This window comes from Sebastes fasciatus, chromosome 20 (assembly GCF_043250625.1).
Source record: "Sebastes fasciatus isolate fSebFas1 chromosome 20, fSebFas1.pri, whole genome shotgun sequence".
Taxonomy (NCBI): Eukaryota; Metazoa; Chordata; class Actinopteri; order Perciformes; family Sebastidae; genus Sebastes; species Sebastes fasciatus.
This window is the reverse complement of record NC_133814.1, coordinates 11,915,915-11,936,051: the sequence shown is the minus strand read 5'-3', so window position 1 is coordinate 11,936,051 and position 20,137 is coordinate 11,915,915. Positions and strand designations below refer to the sequence as shown.

The 20,137-nt window shown below is 40.8% G+C and overlaps 1 protein-coding gene across 2 annotated transcripts; it reads left to right on the top strand.

Moving 5' to 3' along the window:
* Positions 1-32: 32 nt before the first annotated feature.
* Positions 33-17,855, top strand: nlrc3 (NLR family, CARD domain containing 3). Of its 2 annotated transcripts, none has more exons than XM_074620865.1 (19): positions 33-697; positions 2,736-2,903; positions 5,821-6,084; positions 7,077-8,823; positions 8,905-8,991; positions 9,156-9,239; positions 9,931-10,014; positions 10,108-10,191; positions 10,303-10,386; positions 10,706-10,789; positions 10,947-11,030; positions 11,689-11,772; positions 12,154-12,237; positions 13,386-13,469; positions 13,736-13,819; positions 14,525-14,608; positions 16,000-16,083; positions 16,637-16,720; positions 17,393-17,855. In XM_074620865.1, the coding sequence occupies exons 2-19, from the start codon at positions 2,780-2,782 to the stop codon at positions 17,481-17,483; spliced, it is 3,405 nt and encodes a 1,134-aa protein (XP_074476966.1). In that variant the 5' UTR covers positions 33-697; positions 2,736-2,779; the 3' UTR covers positions 17,484-17,855. The 2 variants fall into 2 exon arrangements, with proteins under 2 accessions (XP_074476966.1, XP_074476967.1); XM_074620866.1 differs by lacking the exon at positions 33-697 and adding an exon at positions 3,902-3,984 and having other exon boundaries at positions 2,765-2,903.
* The last annotated feature ends 2,282 nt before the right edge of the window (positions 17,856-20,137 follow it).

Here is a 20,137-nt window from a genome sequence, read left to right as displayed (position 1 = left end):
ATGATCTCCAGCCAGTCACCCCCCGCTGCTCCACAGCAGAAGCAGTCTACTTTTGTAATTGTATAATTAGAGCGGGTTCACTCAGTACTCACTCACTTTGTGCTGTGCAGTATACCTACATATTATGTGTAATGTATGTTTTCAGATGTGTACTTCCTGCTAGAGAATCCTATCTTTGCTCTTTGCAATTTACCAGTAACATTGTTCTCTCCTGTCTGCAGTATACTGATGAATTTGCAACCTGAAGCTTTCCTCTAGCAAAGCCTTAATACCAGTAATCATGTCTCATCTCAGCACCAACTGCACATTTGAGTAGCTGACTAAATAGAAGAAATGTACGCGTGGTGAAGGTTTCAGGCCTCGCGTGCACAAGTACAAAGCAGAAGTTTTTTCACTGTTCAACCTTTCAACCACAACACAGGAAGGCAGATTAGACAGACAGGAAGGAGCTGCAGCATGAAACGGCATCTCTGCGGCAGCAACAGTACTGACTTATGATGATTTCAGCTGCTGGGGATTTTGCAACTTAATTTGCTTGCTAGTCCTCCATTAGGTTTCACTCCTTTTTGAGATTTCCTCCAGTTCACTCCAGTCCTACACCTGCTTCCGTGAGAATCATGGCGTTGCTGCAAAAAACATCTGTGTGGGCAGCTTTTTACATCCTTTGACTCATACGGACAACTTCAACAAGCCCAAGGTGAGTTATCTGAGCTTTGTGTGCTGCACAAAGCACTTTAACCTTCCATCATGGCACTGACTGTCCAGGCCAGTGAAAATGGCTTAAAGTAAGATCTTCAACAGACTTTTATTCACTTTACCATAAGCTACGATACATTTACAAATAGATCTGTCTGGCTTTTTTCTTTGTACAGCGAAGGTGTACTTGCATTATGCAAATGATACTGCTACTTGTGTTTTTCATTGTTGCTGATGATATTTATTTTGTGTTTCTGTAGTTACTGGGCTCTCGCCAGTTGTAACACTCTTCCCAATACATTTCTACAGTAACAGTAGTATGTTATTAAGTGGTTTTGGCTACTAAGTCTGTAAACTTAACAGCGGAAGCTGGCACGCTGTCTCGAGTGCATCTGAGTTTTTTGAATCAGCTTCCTTTGTAAGGAGTGACAGCAACAAACCACACAGGAAGCCATTTGCCATTTTGTCACTGCGAAACCTCAAATTTAAATTGATGTCTGCAGTACTTTCACTGTAGTTTGTGATATGAAATCATACTAATACTAAACCTTACTTATTAAGCACATTTCATACAAATAGATGCAATACAATTTGCTCAACAAAAAGGAAGATACAATACTGTAGATCAATAGGTAAAATCAAGTAGTTTGTGTGTTTTGTTTTTCTCTTAAAGGGGACCTATTATGCTTTTCTTCTTTTCCCTTTCCTTTATTTAGTGTGTTATATAGTTTTTTTGTGCATGTAAAAGGTCTGTAAAGTTATGAAGTCCACGCCAAAGGGAGTTACTCTCCCCTACAGAAACACTGCTCCTGAACTGCCTGAAACGCCTTGCTTGAAGTCCCGCCTTTTCTTCCGTAACATGGTGATGTCACCAAGTAAAACATTTGCATAATACCCGTCTAGTGGCTAGTTTTGCACGTCCTAAAACAAAGCTAGTTAGAGTGGAGCTGGAGCGGAGGAGTCCGAAGAGTTTGGTTCGGTTGACCAATCAGAGCAGACTGGACTTTTCAGGAGGGGAGGGGTGGGAGCTGAAATGGAGCGTTTCAGACAGAGGGTGAAAAGGGGTGCTGCAGAACAGCCGGTATGAGAAAAGTAAAGTGTTTTTTGAACATCAAAGCATGTAAACCTATTTTAGTAGAAACCCATAATACATTTATGCACCTGAGAATAAGCATAATTGGTCCTCTTTAAAGGCTATAAACAAGTGCACAGTCTGTTCCAGAGTCCGGGGGAGTGAACTTAACCTCCAGCAGTGATCTGTAACAAACAATCATGGACAGATTGTGCTTTATAGTCCGTTTCAATGGAGTTGCATTGCTAGGCAACAGCTAGGGTCCATGTTTACTTCCTTTCAGCTTATGTCATTCACATACACTGCAACAAACTGGGACACATATAGAACATTTATAATTGTGAAATGTTCTAATATACTGTCCCCTTCACTCTCCTATTACACCTGTAACAACTTTATTTTTCTTATTGGTTCATGGAGCAGAATCCATATTACCGGCATTAATTGGGGGTTTATTTGAGGTAGATTTCTCTTAACATCTGTTGGGAGTTTTTTTGCGTAAAGCCATTTGAATCTTTGTAAGACATGTGCTACAGATATTAACTTACTCTCTGACCTGATGTTATATCTGAAAGGGCTGTGTTATATTTAGCTAATGAGAAAAGAAACTTTCAAAGGGGTGTTAATCTGATGGCCGTGACCACAATGCTGAGTCGCTCTGGTTAAGACGATCTGTCGCTTCTTGTAAATGAATATAGACTCTCAGTGCACATGTGCCATCTGTTTATCAAATGTGTCTTAAATTCTAAATAGATCTTAACATTATCAGTAAAAGCTTTAGAACAGTATTGCATGACTTTATACACAATATATATTCATATTTGGAGCATTGAGGAGGAAGTGTTTGGAAGATATTGAGGCCTCGGTTCATTTCCTCACTTCCCTTCATCACAGCCCATCATGCATCAGTTTATGGTAGTATCACATTGTGTACTAGTAGTAATGCTGTTTTTTGCATTGTGTGTAGACATAAACAGAAACGTCTGAGGGCAGAAATCATCCAACTCTCTGATGGAGAGGAAGGCACATTACGATTCTATCCTGGACCGAAGCAAACGCATCACGTGGCAGGACGACTGCTACGTGGATCTCCAGTCTACGTCCTGCTCCCTCTCCTCTCAAGCGGAAACAGAAGGTAAGAGTTTCATCATGTCTCTCATGCACTGTTGGCTTTGGAGTGGTTCAAGAACAGACACAGAGAAACTGAAAAAAACAACTATAACAGTCCCAAACTCTAGAGGGGGGATGAGAGGATAATAAAGGTAAAGACAGCAATGTTTGGTCCTGACAGTAAGATGAAAACAAGTATGAAAATATATCAGTAATGATAACAGAATCATTAAAGGGAATAAACATGAAGAGAAAAAGGATCATACTTTCATTTACAACAGAGCCAATTCTATTATACTGAAGATCAATCTTCACTTCTGATTCATATTTAGTTATTTTGGCGTTATCATCCATTCCACCTACATAACATTCATTCATATTCACATTCTGCATGTTCTTATGAGTATTAAACCACAGAGGTGAGATGAGAGCGTTATCTGTGGAGCATTATGAGCTGTGATTAATGAAATCCGGTGGAAGGAAATCCTTCATGGTTGAAGTTTGTTATTAAAATCTTCCAAAAGTTATTACAACCAAGCAAGTTTACGCTTTCACAATAAGAGAAAGAGAGACCCCAGGTTTCGAGATAGTCATTTAATCTTTCTTATTGAAGACGGCGACTTTTGTTTCTAGCACATAAGAGGAGGGGGATTATTTTGTGGTGTTGTTTGGTGACACTGAGCGTGGTGGGGATTTGAAGGCAATTGGTGAAAGACTTAAAAATAAAAAGGACCAGTTTGCTCAGTCAAATGATACTATAAAAGACAGAAACAGCAGGGGTGGTAGGGAGATGCCATGTTTTGCTATGAACTGTTGGCTGACAAGTTTAGTTTAGACTGTGTAGACTTTTGGCATGTCGACGTGGGAGTCTTCAACTTATTTTCAGAGGAACTAGGGTCCTGGTCTCAAAGTTTCCATCAGTGGTGCACTCCCACTATATTATCCTCCTCCATGATAATAGGAAATGAAATGTTCTGTATACACTTACATTTATTTTTTTTATTTAGTTGCTATTAATCACAGACTATGACGTAGCCTATACCACTCACTACATCCGCTTACCAGTTTACGGGGGGAAACCCTGCTGCTGTTCAGGAAGCGTACAGGTGTTGGAAATAACTTTCTCAAGATTAGTTACCAGAAAATGCCAAAAATACCTCTAAGGTTCTTTTGGAAACACTAACCAACCCTTACCTGGACATTCGCACATTTGCATGCCAAAGAGTGCTTCGTATTCTACTCGGAGAGGATGAGAGTGAGAGTTTTGTCTTGAGATTTTAAGGATATTGATGTCATGTTCGACAAAACAAATGTTCCTTGGAGATCATTTTCAGGTTTGTGCAGCTTTTAAATTCAAGAATCAGTTATTTATTTCAGTTGGATTATAAGTGAAGCGGGTCGATGAACAGTCTGGGGAAATGTTTATTTCCAGAAGGTTTTCTATTCTCTCTAAAATATCTTACTTCTGAAATGTTTCAATGCACCTTTGGATGCATTATTGAAGACATCTTAAAAACAAAACTTGTGATGAGTAAAAGTTTGAAAAGGCTGGTTGGTGGTGGTGGTGTGATGTGGTCACATTCTTCTTTGGGTGTTGCTGTCGACATGTGTTTCACAAGAACTGATGATTAAATTGGATTTTGGAGGAAAATTTGAGCTCTCATTGTTTGTGTGAATATATTTAATTGGCTGTTGCACAGCATTTAATATCTCCTGCACATATTGTAAATTATAATAGTGTTTGTATGTTTATGAATGTTTACAAAGATGACTGTCTGAGTGCTCTTTTGAGGTGATTATGAGCATGGGCAGCATTGTGGATTGTTATTATTGATTATAATCAACAATATTCCCTGAGTTGTGGGAGAAAGCATTAGGAATGATTTTCTCCATGAGGCTCCCTGAAGCTTTTTGAGGCTGAATGAGGAATGAATGCTATTGGTTGTTTTAATGCTGTGGCATGGTCATGGGAAATCAATTTAACAGGTAAACAAGACGCTGTGTGAGGCTGTATACTGGGCTGACTGTCTGTACCAAATTTCATGTCAATTCATCCAATAGTTGTTGAGACATTTCACTCAAAACCACAAATGTGAACTCCATGGTGACGTTACAGAAACAGTCAGGGGATCACCAAAGTCAGGATTCATCATGGATCATGAATATCTGTATCAAATTTTGGGCCAATCCATCAAGTAGATGTTGAGATGTTTCAAAGAATATGTGGAAATTTTAACTTGCTTGTTGTGTTAGTGTTGAAGTCAGAGGGGAAAATCGGGGGATTTGTACACACAGCATCCTCCTCTGTTGCTCCTCCTGAGGTTTCTTCAGTGACTTGTTGTGACTTGACTTGATCCCCAACGTTTTTAATATTTTCACCGTGCAAAATTTCATCGTAAGCCATCCGATAGTTGTTGAGATCTTTCAATCTGAACCAAAATGGTTTACCAACCGATCAACCAACAGACATTGCCATCCATAGAGCCATGCTGCTGGCTGGGGTGGAAGTACAGTATGTTGTTCGGGTCAACATAATGACCGGTGAAGGGGATGGATGTGATATTCATTGTAAAGATTAGGAAAGGAATAGAGAAATGGAAAAGGAGGAAATTACTGTTATTTAGAATTGTGCAACTTGATTACCTAACAGAAGAAAAAAGGAAAGTATGAATAATGAAAAAGACAGAATATATGAATTTGAAAATCCCCTTTGAATATTCATGGATATGTGAAGCAGTTGGAAGCAGCATGAAACCTCGGGCTATCAGAATACATTTTTAGTGATTGACAAATGATAAATGATAAACAAACAACTAACAAAAAGACCAAAATGAAGAGAGGAAAACCTGCTCCTCTTGTATGGCACCATGTTTTCTGACTACAACTTGATAATCTCAGTTATCTTTTCTTAAGCGTTTTATCTGCACTCTGTTTTGGTTTAGATCTTGGCTGGATCCAAAAGCATCAAGACCAGCTGCAACGCTTCACTACGGCCCCCTTCCTGGAGGGGATGTTAACCCACCTGAGGAGGGTGGATGTGCTGAGTTCAGCTGAGGAGTCCAAGGTCAAGGGAGCGGGTCGGCTTCAGGACCAGGTTAACATGCTCACAACTATTGTCACCGGCAAGGATGCTCAAGGCTCGGATGCTCTCCGGGGTTTCATAGAGAGCTCTGATTCTCAGGTGGCCCAGCTCATCATCAACCACGGTGAGGGGCTTGAGATGGGATTTGCTCTCTGTGTTGGTCATTCAAGTAATAACCGGGATGATGGTTTGATTCCTGAATCTTCTTTAAGGGTAACTTTGGTATTTTTCAACCTGGACCCTATTTTCCCATGTGTTTGTGTTTAAGCAACGGGGACAACATTTTCTGAAATTGGTCCAGTATTGAGAGATAGCGCTGTAACCGGTAGCTGCAAAATGAGCTATAAGTTCTTGTTTTTGCCCTTGACAGGCTCAGATTCTTATTATAAGTGTCTGGCAACATTATGGAAAGGACCCTACAGAGAAAACGTTTTTCTTACCTTTCACTTGATCCGGTCTGTTTGTTATTGTGCCAAGTCCCGCTCAAGAAGAAGTCTTGTTGTGAAATCTGAATATCCGTATACTCTGGCTCAAATAAATATGTGCGGTTATCAAATTCAAAGACCTCATCCACATTGTCGAAATCATCTAAATATTCAGCCATGACATTGAAAATATTTTAGATAACACTAAGCTAAGCTTTCTGTACTCCAACACAACAAACTCTGCCCGGCTGTCACTCACGTTTCCACCATGGATGTATTCCACTATTCCACCGTTGTCTTACGGGAACACGTCACCTCACAAGATTTCACGAGACTTCTTGAACGAGACTCTTTCCAAAATGTCAGACACTTATAATAACAATCAGAGCCTGTCATGGCAAAAACAAGCACTTTTAGTGGACATAAATGACGGTGCCAGCTTGCCCCAATAGCACCATATTGCAGCTTGTGAGTAGCTTTCTCCCTCAATACTGGACCAATTTCAGAAATTCTCTCTATTAGTCAGTTAGACACAAAAAATTAAGTTACCTTATAAATGTAACTCATTGGAAAGCATTTCGCACCCCTCTTTGAATAAAAATGCTATTTTATTACAATCCATTTCCTGTTCAAACAAAGTTGGTAATAAAAAAATTCAGTAAATAACTTGAGCCAATTTCTTTTTCTGCAGATTCCATGGTGAAGGAGCACAAAGAGTTGGTGTTACGGCGATACGAGCAGTGCAGAGACAGAGACTCAGTCAGCTGCCCCAAACTGAACATCTCCTCGAGAACCTTACTCCTGGTCGACGGACTTTCCGACATCCAGCAAAAGGAACATGACTTAATGCAAGTGGGGGCGACGAGAGGGAGGAAAAGAAATCATCTCAGACAGCTGGGGCTAACCAAACTCTTGGAGCCTCTGACCCGGGTCAGTTTACCTCCCCGGGTCTCCCTCACAATCGGGGTGGCCGGCATCGGCAAGACAACCTGGGTCCGACACTTCATCAGACAGTGGAGCCAAGGGGCCATGTGCACAGACGTGAGCTTCGTCTTGCCTTTCACTTTTTGCGAGCTGAACTCGCTGGAGAAAGTCTCCGCTGAGAGGCTGGTGAAAATGGCTTTTCCTCATTTAACCGACCCCAGCGTGGTCCTGAGCGGCTCCTGCCGCACGCTGCTCGTACTTGATGGTTTGGACGAATTCCGCTGCACTTTAAACTTCTCCGACGCAGCTTCTTGCAGCGACCCAAAGAAAGAAGTGTCCATTGATGACCTCATTACCAACATCATCCGGGGGAACCTGCTCCCTGATGTATCAGTGTGGGTGACCTCCAGGCCGGGAGTGGCCTCACTAATCCCTGGAGGATTAGTTGACAGGGTGACTGAGATCCCAGGATTCAGCCCGAAGGACATCCAGCTCTTCCTGAACCATCACTTCTCTGAGAGGGATTTTGCTGGTAAAATATGGGCGCACTTGGAGTCCCATAAGATCTTAATGGTGATGTGCTACATACCGTGCATTTGCTGGATAGTAGCTGATACTCTGATGTACATCATGCAGAGTGGAACTCAAGAGAGCCTCCCGAGGACTTGCACTGAGCTTTACGCTCACTTTTGTTCCATGAAGGCAGAAGTGGGCGAACCAAGAGGCAGGGAGCCTGTGAAAATGGAGCAGCACCATGGGAGCAATCGTAAACTGCTGGGAAACCTTGGACGACTGGCGTTTTACGGCCTCATCAAACACAAGTACACCTTCAGCGAGCAGGACCTCAGGGCCTATGGGATAGACCTACTGTTAACTCAGTGCAGTCTTGGTGCTGGAGTTCTTGTTCGGGAGGAGTCGGCCATACAAACAACATACCGGTTCACTCATTTGACTCTGCAGGAGTTTCTTGCAGCTACTTTCTACCACATCTCCTCCAAGCGGGCCATCTTTGACTTATTCTCAGAGAGCACCATGTCTTGGCCCAAGATCGGTTTCCAGAACCACTTCAGAAGTGCCTTTCAGCACTCGCAGCAAGCTGAAGACGGTCACCTGGATGTGTTCGTGCGCTTCCTGACAGGCCTGCTGTGCCCGGTGGCGCTGAAACCTCTCGCCGGGCTCCTGGCCCTCGGAAAAGATGACGGCAATCAAAAGACGTGGGCAGCGGGAGTTTTACAAGGCCTCTTGGTCAGCGGGGGTTCTGTGGTGTCCCTGCGTGCGGTCAACCTGGCTTATTGTTTACAGGAGCTGCAACACACGGAGCTGCTGCGGAGCGTAGAGGAGGATTTACAGCTCGGTAGCCTGGCAGGGAAGTTGACACGGGCTCACTGTGTTGTGTTGGGCTACCTGCTGCACGTGTCTCCAGAGTGCAGTGAGCAGACCAACCTGACAGGCTCTCTGAGCTTCGCGACGGTGAAATGTTTGCTCCCACAGCTGCTGTACTGCAGCTATCTCAGGTCAGCTCCCCAAAGCACCAGTAAACTAAAACTCAGGAGGAAGATTGAAGGGGTGAAACTTATAATGTATCTATTCCACAGGTTAGAGAATAATCACTTCAAAGATGATGTCATGGAGTTGCTGGGAAGCCTCTTGAGTGCCAAAGACTGCCATATCCAGAAGATGAGGTGGGATCACGCTTACTTTTCAGCAAGCATCATATAGTATGAAGAACATTTTGCAGCGATCTAATAGTTCTGAAGCATCTTGAACTTGAATGGTGACACTTTAATTACGATTTAGTGTGTGATTATCATTGATATTGTCTGTTTGTTACATCTTTTATTCACAGTTTGGCAGAGAATGCAATCAGCAACAAAGGTGCCAAGGCCCTGAGTCGAGCCCTCTTGGTGAACCGGACGCTAACGTCTCTCAAGTGAGATTTATTTGTTGCCTTTGACCAATGACTGATTACAACTGAATTAAAGGTGCTATTGATAATATTCAGCCACTAGATGTCAGTTTCTCCCTCTCCCGTTCCATTGCATTTACTTCACAACAAGTCGTTAGCCAGGCACTTACCGTCAATCTCGGCTAATTATCCTTTTTTTCCACACTAACTGACGACCCGGATATACCACGTGATACCAACGTCGTGTTATTATTCACTCACAAGCCTTGTTAGATGTGGGAACCAGACATCAGATATTTTCCACAGATATAAACAAAACGTTCATTTTGGACACGCCAACATTTTTAAAAAGATTAATTTACAATCATAATAATCTTATTCAGGAAAAGCCATACTTTTATTCGGCACCTTTCTAAAAACTATGTGGTTGCATTATTTTTTATAAAATATTTGTCTACATAAAATTTTTATCAATGAGACCTTTAAGTGAACGGCCATCATTTTTCAAGTCATAAGAGGAAACTGGTGCACTTCCTCTCCACATTGAGCAACTCTTAAGATAACAATTCTTGTCTCGTGTGCACACCATTTGTGCTTATCTCCAAGTCCCCAAATTGCTGCTAAGTCTTTGTTTAGACAGGCATTTACAGTACATTTCTACTTTGTGTTTCTATTATGATTCTGTATATCATCTAACCACCTATTTATAACTTAGTCTCCGGAACAACAACATCGGCTCTAAAGGTACAAAGTTCCTGGCAGAGGCTCTGAAAATGAACCAAGTCCTGGTCTCAATCAAGTGAGTATAATTGCTGTAGATTTTTAGTTCATACAAGATGTCAGTGTAACATCTTGATGATGGTGTAATTGCTTAATTTCCACCACTCCTCAGCTTCCAGAACAACGCCATTGAGGAGGAAGGTGCTCAGGCCCTCGCAGAAGTGCTGCACTGCAACCGCAAACTGGTGTCTCTGAAGTGAGTGCCTTTCCCTTGTGTTTGTTGCATGTCCTATGTAGAGTGTATATGTGTGTGTTCGTGCTTATTTAGTAATCAGTACATTTTCCTTCCACGCATGTAATGATTCAGCTTGCGGAAGAATACGATTGGAGCGGGAGGAGCCAAAAGGATAGCAGAGGCGCTGAAGACGAACCGGACTCTCACAAAGCTGATGTAACCTTAAACTGATATGACATTCACTGTACTGATTTGATAATATCATACAACGTATAATAATGCATGGTTTTACATTTATCCCATTGGATTAAAGACCACAAGCTATTCTTCTTTTTCTATGTATTTTTGTAGATTTATGTCAAGGTGTATAGTAGCTCAGTAATAGATTAATTTGCTGCTTAATTTGTTCATACAAAAGGCTTCATATTAGAATAGAACAAAATAATACACCTGTATTACAGAGCCTGTATTTGGGTCACATACTGATTCATGATTTCACTTAATGTGTCTCATCTATTTTTGTTCTTGCCTGCAGTCTCTGTAGCAACCAGCTCGGGGACAAAGGGACTATCGCTCTGGCCGAGGCTTTGACAGTCAATCACACCCTGCTCTCGCTCCAGTTAGTATACCTTCTGCACAGGAGTGCATTGTAGCATTGTCCATCACCTTATATTCAAAAGTCTACTGCTAATGCATGTTCACATACAGTGCAGCAATGACACAGTTTGTCTTGCGAGTTAACTTACTACAGTTGTGTTGAACCTTTCTTTTGGCAGACTTCAGAGTAACTCGATCAGCAACAGAGGGATGACGGCCTTAACCAAAGCACTCCGGCTGAACCGTGGCCTCGTCTCCTTGAAGTGAGTGTTAAACTTTGGCTAAAGAAGACACCTCCGATCAGTTCATGAAAAGTGCCGTCTCATGTTTTCTTGACCGGCGTTATTAGACCTACCCTTACGGTAAAAAAGTAGTATACTTCAAGTTATTATTATGAAGTAAACTTATAATAAACCCACAATCCTCTGCGCAGCGAATATATGAGCAGCAGGGTCAAAGTTCAAGGTGCAATTTTATGAAGAAGTATGTCCCAATTGTATGCATACTGCATACAACAGTATACTTTGTAAGGGCAGCTGCAGTATGTACTTTTAGTACATACTAAAAGTACATACTGCAGCTATGTGATTTGAAACGTAGCCTTACTCTCCTCTTTTGTTTAGCTTGTAGTCTTTACTCCCGTAATCTAGGGTTTATGGGAAATGGTGTTTGTTTAACGCTGCTAAAAATACAGAATAAACAACCATATTAAAAAAAAATAATAATTTTACCATCCTTATCTTATAGATTTTTGCATCATTGTATTGTTGTTACCGTTGGGCAGAGCCAGACTAGCTGTTTGCACCTGTTTCCAGTCTTTATGCAATGCTAAGATAAAAGTTAATGTTAAAGTGGTATCAGTCTTTTTCATCTAACTCTCAACTCCCTTTTTTCCCTTTTATGTATTTTTCTATGTGTTAGTTTAAGGGAGAACTCCATAGGGGTGGAAGGAGCAAAGAACATGGCCCATGCCCTCCATGAGAACAACTCGCTACAGGATCTCGAGTGAGTCACCTCATTAAAGGCATTGTGTAATGTAATACCCCATAGAGGCATAGAAATATCCTGCTGTTCAGAAAATGTCACTCCCCCATACTGTGTATATCTATGGCGGTATGTCACTCAAGGCTATTGCATGATGGAAAACTCATGAGATTACTGTAAGAGCACTGTGGCTATTTGAAGAAGTATGTTCATAACTGAACTGAAACTTCAAAGCCACATGTTTTATCTGCTTGAAAGCAGACTTGTGAAATATCATAACACCTAACTTTTTTAAACTATATCTACTGTGTTTCTTTGTGTGTGTGTGTGTGTGTGTGTGTGTGTGTGTGTGTGTGTGTGTGTGTGTGCGTGCGTGTGTGTGTGTGTGTGTTTGTATCTCAGTCTCACAGCCAACCTGTTGCATGACGAAGGGGTTCAAGCAATAGCCGGCGCAATCAAGTTTAACCGAGGTCTCACCTCTCTGCAGTAAGTGAGACTTTTAAAAATATAAATACAGCAAGCACGCGTAAAGACACACACCTTCAAGTAGTTCAAGCGTCCCCAACGTCGCTCGCTGTGAAAAGGTGAAGGTGTTTGAGCTATAGCTGGCACAATCAAGTTTAATAGAGGCCTCACCTCTCTGGAGTAGGTGAGGGTTTGAAAAAACAAATTGCCACTACGGATATACACCTGAGAGCCTGCGAGTGGTTCAAGCATCCCCAACATCGTTTGCTTTGAAAAGGAGAAGGTGTTCCAGCTGGCGCAATCAAGTTTAACAGAGGCCTCACCTCTCTGTAGTAAGTGAGGGTTTGAAAAACACTACGCATTTACACCTGAGAGCCTGCGAGTGGTTCAAGCATCCCCAGACTTGCTTACTTTCACTTTCAAAATGTTCCCGAGCGACACGATAATGGTACAAGAATAGATTAAATAAGCCACTAGCATCGGGAAAACCTTGATTCAAGATTCTGAAAACTTCTCAACCCTTATGAAAAAGTAGTATATTCCAAGTTTGTTATACCCCCAAGACAACGTAGTCGGGATATATAGCGCTCTGCGTGTCCGTCCGTTTGCGTGTCACACTTTCGTTTCCAGCAGAACTCGGAAACTATTTAACTTGGGAACTTCAATTTTTTTTTATAAAGTCTACTTAAGTACTAGTATATTTCCCCAAATATACTAATATCAATGTACTAGTAGTATACTTTGACTTGATGTTTTGTGATGATGAAAAAAATAATAATAATTTGTTTTTCCCGTATGCCTTAATGGTGAACGGAAAAAATCCAAAAATGTAGAAATTTCTTGATGAATTGAGGTAAATTTATATTAAAAAAATATCAGTTTACAAACTCTCGCACACTTGAATAGGCTACTCTATCAAAACGTAAACACAACTACAGGCCAAGTATTCTTTTCTGTAGGCCTCTAAGGCAAGAATACTTTTCTTAAGTATATCTCGATCAAAAGATTAAGTACAAGTATAAGCCACATTTACTTAGACTTTCCTGTATACTCCCTGTCTGATAAATACATAAAAAGAAAACTGAAAGTATACTCTCTTATTTTAGGTTTAAAGGAAGTATATTAATGTCACACTTGAATAAACTTCTTTTTGGTTTCTCTTTTTACAGTCTCCAGTGGAACTTCATCAAGTCGTCCGCCACTAAAGCTCTGGCCCATGCACTCCTCTCCAACGCCACAATGCAGCTCTTGGAGTAAGGCCAATAATTCCGACCTCTGCCATTGACAGCCTGATTATCCCATCAATTCCAGTCATCTCTTTTCCACCCACTCTTTTCCTCTGTGATTAAATGTACCTCCCCTGCATTTGACATCACTGTGAGCAAATGATTAGCGACAGGATTTTATCGACTGATCGTGGTCTCATCAGCCGCTAAGCAGTTATGTGGAATTTCAGTCACAGGGTTGAGATATTTACAATTGTCACTGTCTGTGTTTGTGTCTCCGTCTCTTGCTGCAGTCTACAGGAGAATGCTGTTGGGAATGAAGGCGTCATTTTTCTTGCTGAAGCCCTGAAAACCAACGCGTCCCTGCGTACATTATGGTTGGCGTTACGATTGTGTACAATGATTGATCAATATTTCGGTCCGATTTTAAAGAAACAGTGTGTAACATTTCGGGGGATCTATTAGCAGAAATGGAATATATTCATAACTATGTTTTCATTACTGTATAATCATCTGAAATTAAGAATCATTGTGTTTTCGTTAGCTTAGAATGAGCCCTTCATATCTACATAGCGGGTCTTCTTCACGAAGTCTGCCATGTTGCTCCAGTAGCCCAGAATGGACAAACCAAACACTGGCTCTAGAGAGAACCTTTTTTTTATGTCACCTGAAGGCCACCGTAGTTCTCCAACTAGCTTGTGAAACTGCGACAACTTGAACCGCAGAGTGCAAAACTGTGGTACCGCCAGCCGCCGTCTGACTTCCGTTGCCCCTAAAGTAGTGTTATCATGGTAAGGATGGCCTCTGAGCCAACGGCGTTACCACTGTTATGCACTCGGCGGCTCACGTTACCACAGTCTTGGAAAGGGAGGAGTGAGCGGAGGGGTATTCAGCTGGTTGCAATTTGCAACCACACCACAAGATGCCGCCAAATCCTACACACTGTACCTTTAAACACTGACATTTAAATATACATTCACATAAAAGTAGTGTTTGACCAAAAACCTTCTACATGTGTGACAGTTTGTCGTTTTCTATGATTTCCCCTTGCCCTCACTGTTTTGCCCGTTCTGTCTCTTTAGTCTCCAGGGAGTCTCGGCGAGCACAAGTGGCGCCCTTGCGCTGGCAGAGGCTCTGACGGCCAACCAAACCCTGCAGACGTTAGAGTGAGTCCCAGCTCTGTCTTGTGTCAAACTGTTCCTTTGACATTCAGCCACATCCAGTGCTGTATAATAAGCAATTTAAAAACCAGCGGAGCTCAATCTGGCTCCTCAGTAGTGTTTCTTTTTTCCACTTTATCAGTTATTGGACCCCCGGTATAACAGCAGGCCGTCATTTAGCTTGAATGGGATCAATCAGGACTGGAGGATTGATGAGAAGCTCTGGAACTCTCTGAATAACATTTGCCTTCTCATTTGTCTGCTTTATAGATTTGATAACTTGTGATTGGCCTCCGTCGTGATGTGCATTTGTTTGCTTTTCAAGCCTGACAATGCCACCCAATTTAACGTGTCTGATTATGGTCTGGAAAAAGCTCCACCAGTGTTTGCTCTAGGCGGATATCACTTCAGCTAGGCATTATTGGCAGGTTTTGCTATTCTGTCACTCAGTTGCTCTACAACACTCTTGGTTAGTCTGGTATTAATCTGGTTGGGATCAATTGATTCTCAGTGAATGTTTGATTCACTGTCAATCAGTTAACCAGAACCAACCGATGTTTTTCATCCTTTACATTCTGTTCTTTTGCAGTCATTTTATGCCTCTCAATATACAGTAGAAATATAGGTATATGTGTACTCAAACAATATGACAATATATACTTTGAATCAATATAAATTTGTCAATTGTCAGAGATTTAGTTTGTACCCTGGTAACTATCCCTTTATCACCTCTGGGTGTATTAGACCACTGTGGTTATAATGAATCTTTATATGGTTTTTGAATCAGTGTGACAAAGTACATTGACTTAATCAAAATAGACATTCTTGTCTCCTTAATTTATCCATAAACAGTGTGCTATGTTTGAAATCATAATAGAGAGTCAGCTTCGGCCCGACAAAGTATTTTCTCATAGAGGGTTTCTGTCAGTCATTATAAAAAGCTCAAATTATTTGAAATTAAAATGTATCTCGGTGTGTTACACAAATAATTTGGCAAATAAAAAATAGACAGAACAACACAGCGGGAAGAAAAACAACCCAATAACACAACATAGAAGAACTGCCATAACATGTAGAAAATATCAGGTTTTCAAAAATAGCAAAAAAGAAACCGTCTATGAGGAAACGCATGATCAAATGAAGGCTGAACTGAGGAGGAGTGGGACTTCAACTCTTTGTGAACCTCTCAAACTATTTCAGTTATGCAGCGAGCACAAGGCAGCTCATTATGTATGAAACAAAACCAAAAAGGAGTGACATAAAGCGAGAGAAAGATTGGATCTGGTTCAATAAAAATCCTCCTCAATATTCAGTTGTGTCCCTGAAACCTTTTGTCTCTAAACTTTACGATTAGAGTGTTATGTTACTAAATGAAAGCACATTTTCTGTTGTTTCAGTCTACGTGGGAACACTGTGGGGATGGAGGGAGCGAAAGCTCTGGCCAACGCTCTGAAGAGCAACAGAAGCCTCAAGTCGTTGAAGTGAGTTTGTCAAGATCCATGTGACCCAAACTTTCAGCATGTGCCCAGTTTAGACAGCGTAACAACTGTAAATGCCGTTGTCATACAGCCTATTTAACCTACTTTTCCATAGAGAGCATAGTTTACACAATGGAAGCACAGTTTACATGGAGAGAGATGCAGAGCAGGATTGTCACACTCACCTGAATTTTCTGAAATTTAATCTGACTTAATACATTGAATTTGTGACAGGCACCTGACATTGAATACATATTTGGTTGCATTTTGTTTTTTAAGATCAAGTCTCCCAGCTCAAATGCATGTCACTTGATTAAGATTCATCTTCTTTGATATAGTATATCTGGCTAAAGGACTCACTGATCATAAGGCACTACAAGGCTGACAGTCGTGAGCAAACATTGTGTCCCTTTAATCTACTCAACCAACAATGTTAGCTCCTAGAGATTCATATGTGTTGTTCAAATCCAGCACTTTGCGTTTGAAAATAAAAGCTTTATACTTAAATCATTGGATATTTGATTAAAGAGAAACTTGTCTCTGTGTGCATCATCAGTCTGCAGGAGAACTCTCTGGGTATGGATGGAGCCATATTCATTGCAACAGCCTTGAAGGGAAACCACCAACTGACGTACATCAAGTGAGTTTTCTTTTCTTCGCCTCTTCCATATTTATGTATTTGGTAACATTTTACAATACTGTACACATAAATATGAGCAGTTACCAGGGAGCAAATGAGAAACAAACTGTTTGCAAACCATTAGTTAAAGCAGCAGTGGGTAGAATTGGAGCAAAAGTTATTTTTATAAAACAGTCACTATGTCCTGACAGTAGTGCATGAGACAGGTAATCTGAAAAGAAATCAAGTGTCCTCCGGTGCTCCTAATGGCATCTGCAAGATTTCACAGACTGGAGGAAAACAACCAATCAGCGCCGGGCTGGAGCCTGCCGTCTCTGAGCAGCTGTCAATCACTCACAAACTTCGATCACCCAGTCTGTTGTCTAGTAACTCATCATTATCTACTATACCCTCAATAGGATCATCATCAATTATCAAGTTGTTCCTTACTCGTTTCTTAATTAACTAATCATTAGCTACTCTATCAAAATTTGATTAGGACATACTCAATAACTAATGGTTCATTGACAGTTGGTTTGTCATTTGTTCCTTATTTGTTCACTGGTAGCTACTCACATTTTTGTGTACATTATAGTGAAGTGTTACCATATATTTTTGTGTGTTTGTGTCATTTAAGGGATGATAACAAGCTGTCATTTTGTGCATATAAAAAACCTCACATTTGTTCTGCAGTTTGCAGGGAAATGGCATCGGAGAATCGGGAGCAAAGGTCATATCTGATGCTATAAGAGCCAACGCTCCGGGCTGCGTGGTGGACATCTGATGTGGGAAAGAGCAGCTTCTACTGAGGAAAGTCGCACATGTAACATAGAAATAACAAGTTATAAGCAGTGTTATCAGAAGGCGTACTATGTAATTTAGTTAATATTGGTGCTGGATATCACTCTGTAACTGTTATACTGTATTTAAAGATATATATACACATATTTATTACGACATTAATATTGCAGTACTAGTTGCCATAAGGGATGAAAAATAAGACTTGGCTAGGGGGAAGATATTTAGAGTCGGCATCCATAATTACAGAGTGGAGCCCATCCCTCTTATTTGTCCTAATTAAGATGTCATTGTGTACATTTGCTCTATTTGCACAAATGAATGTGGTGGATAGCAATAAAATGGACACTGACATTCACTCAGCAGTTTTGTTCCACCTGTTGTTTTTACAAGGGCAAAGATCTGTCAAAATAGTCCACGGCCCCTCTCAGCCTGCTGTTGTGACATTATAAGATTCATGATGAAATACTCGTGAACTCATTATTTCATGAAGACTGGACTGGCTTCATAACTTCTGCGTCGGCTATCTGGTTTGTTATGTCTGCCTCGCACCAGTTGTATGCCAGAAATATTCATAGCACTCAATGCACATTTTTATTACTCAAGCAAAAGAAAGAAAAAAATGCAGCGGCAGCCATCAAGTTGATAATGAGTCAATTTAATTAAGTGTAATCGACTGGTAGCCATGGCAACAAGCATCAACAAGGACGTATAGTAATAAAAAAAAAACAAAGCTACAAACTGCTTTACATGGTAGAACGAGCATTAAAGGGGACATCTCATGAAAAATGCACATTTTCAGTGCATGTGCGCAAACATTTGGGTATCTGGAGTTCCTACCAATCCACAAACTGTGGAATAAGTCAACCCAGTCAGTGCTTTGTGGGCTGTCTAGATCAGAAAACATGTGATTCAACAAGCCATTCAGATTTGGCTCCCCTTTCCTACGTCATATGCAGGCTCGTTAGAATCAGTTTTCATTTTGGCAGCTATTTTAGATTTAGTCTTAGTCTTAAAACGAAAATGCTTATTAGTTTTAGTCACATTTTAGTCATTTTTATCCTTCATAGTTTTAGTCTAGCTTTAGTCGACGACAACTCAAAACGTTTTAGTGCAGTTTTAGTCATCAGATTAGAGCAGAGAGCAGACTGGGCTTTTTCGGGAGGGAGTCTTAAAGAGACAGGCGCTAAAACGGAGCGTTTCAGACAGAGGGTGAATACAGGTATATTCCGACAGACAGAATGAGAAAAATAATGTGTTTTGTTGAACATTAAAGCATGTAAACATGTTCTAGTAGAAACTCAAAATACAAGTATGAACCTGGAAATGATATGTCCCCTTTAAAACATGTCAGGACTGCAATGAGGCAAATAACATCATATAATTAATTAATTAATTAATTAATTAATTAACAAAAGAATAAAATACCCAACAATAATAAAAGATTAAAAAAATATATACAGTATATATATTAAAAAGATATGTCGGAAATAGCAACCTGTTCAGGTTTCAACTGTGGTCACTGTTGAGAAAACTACTGACAAATAATTCAAAGCTTTACCAGAGTAGACACCACTTATTTAGGTGGACAGTGTGGCTCCCGAAATGTAGCGAGACCTCACTTAATGGCCCTTGCTGGGTAGAAATGTTTCGTCCACACATCATCCACTTTGGCTTCCAAAAATGTCTGTGTTGTGGAGCCCCAGGCTGGAAGAGCCATTTTATCACTAGACCACATATGCACACAAAAACAGTGTTTGAAACCTAATGGGAATGTTAATGGGTTCACACCTCTATTAGGTGGTAGCAAAATAGTCAGATACAACCAAATGTTGCAAACGCCTGCTCTCACACCGTTCATTTCACTGCCTGATTAGTTGGAAACAAGGTGCTTTTCGGTAATGATTTTGATATTTAACCCTAAGAGACCAGCTGGCCCGGGTGTGACCCAGACTGACGTTACTGTCTTTCAGAGGCTCTAGCAGGTTCAGTTTTTAGGGCTAAAGTGAAGCAGATATCAGATATCACATGAAACTAGAAAGCCTAAGGAATCCATTGGTACCAACTATGTCATGCCACCACGGAAAGGAGGCTACATAACGCTCCAAAGTTGAGCTAAACTTTAGTGAGGAAAAACAGGTATGGCCATTTTCAAAGGGGTCCCTTGACCTCTGACCTCAAGATATTTGGATGAAAATGGGTACTATGGGTACCCACGAGTCTCTCCTTTGCAGACATGCCCACTTTATGATAATCACATGCAGTTCTTCATGCAGTATAAATGTGTTATTTTTACCTATTCTAAAATAATGTATTTAAATATTTCTGCATACTGGGGTCCCTAAACAATCTTGGAATTACATAAATTGTAAATCACTGTAAAGCTGAGACTGTTGTGAATCCAATGAGCCCAACTGTATTCATGTGTGATGATGTTAGTCCCCATAGTAGCCATTTCATTGTAGTGAGACCATTTTTTGAAACGTTTTTAAAATGACCCGCTGTGACATCTCGAATAATCACAGCCTCATGAAACTTTACAGCTATAAACTAGAGACCTAGGGCATTCAGAGGATGGATGGCTTTCCTAGGTAGGGTGACCATAAGGGAGCAGTTTCCAGAACAGAAGTGCTCATCATC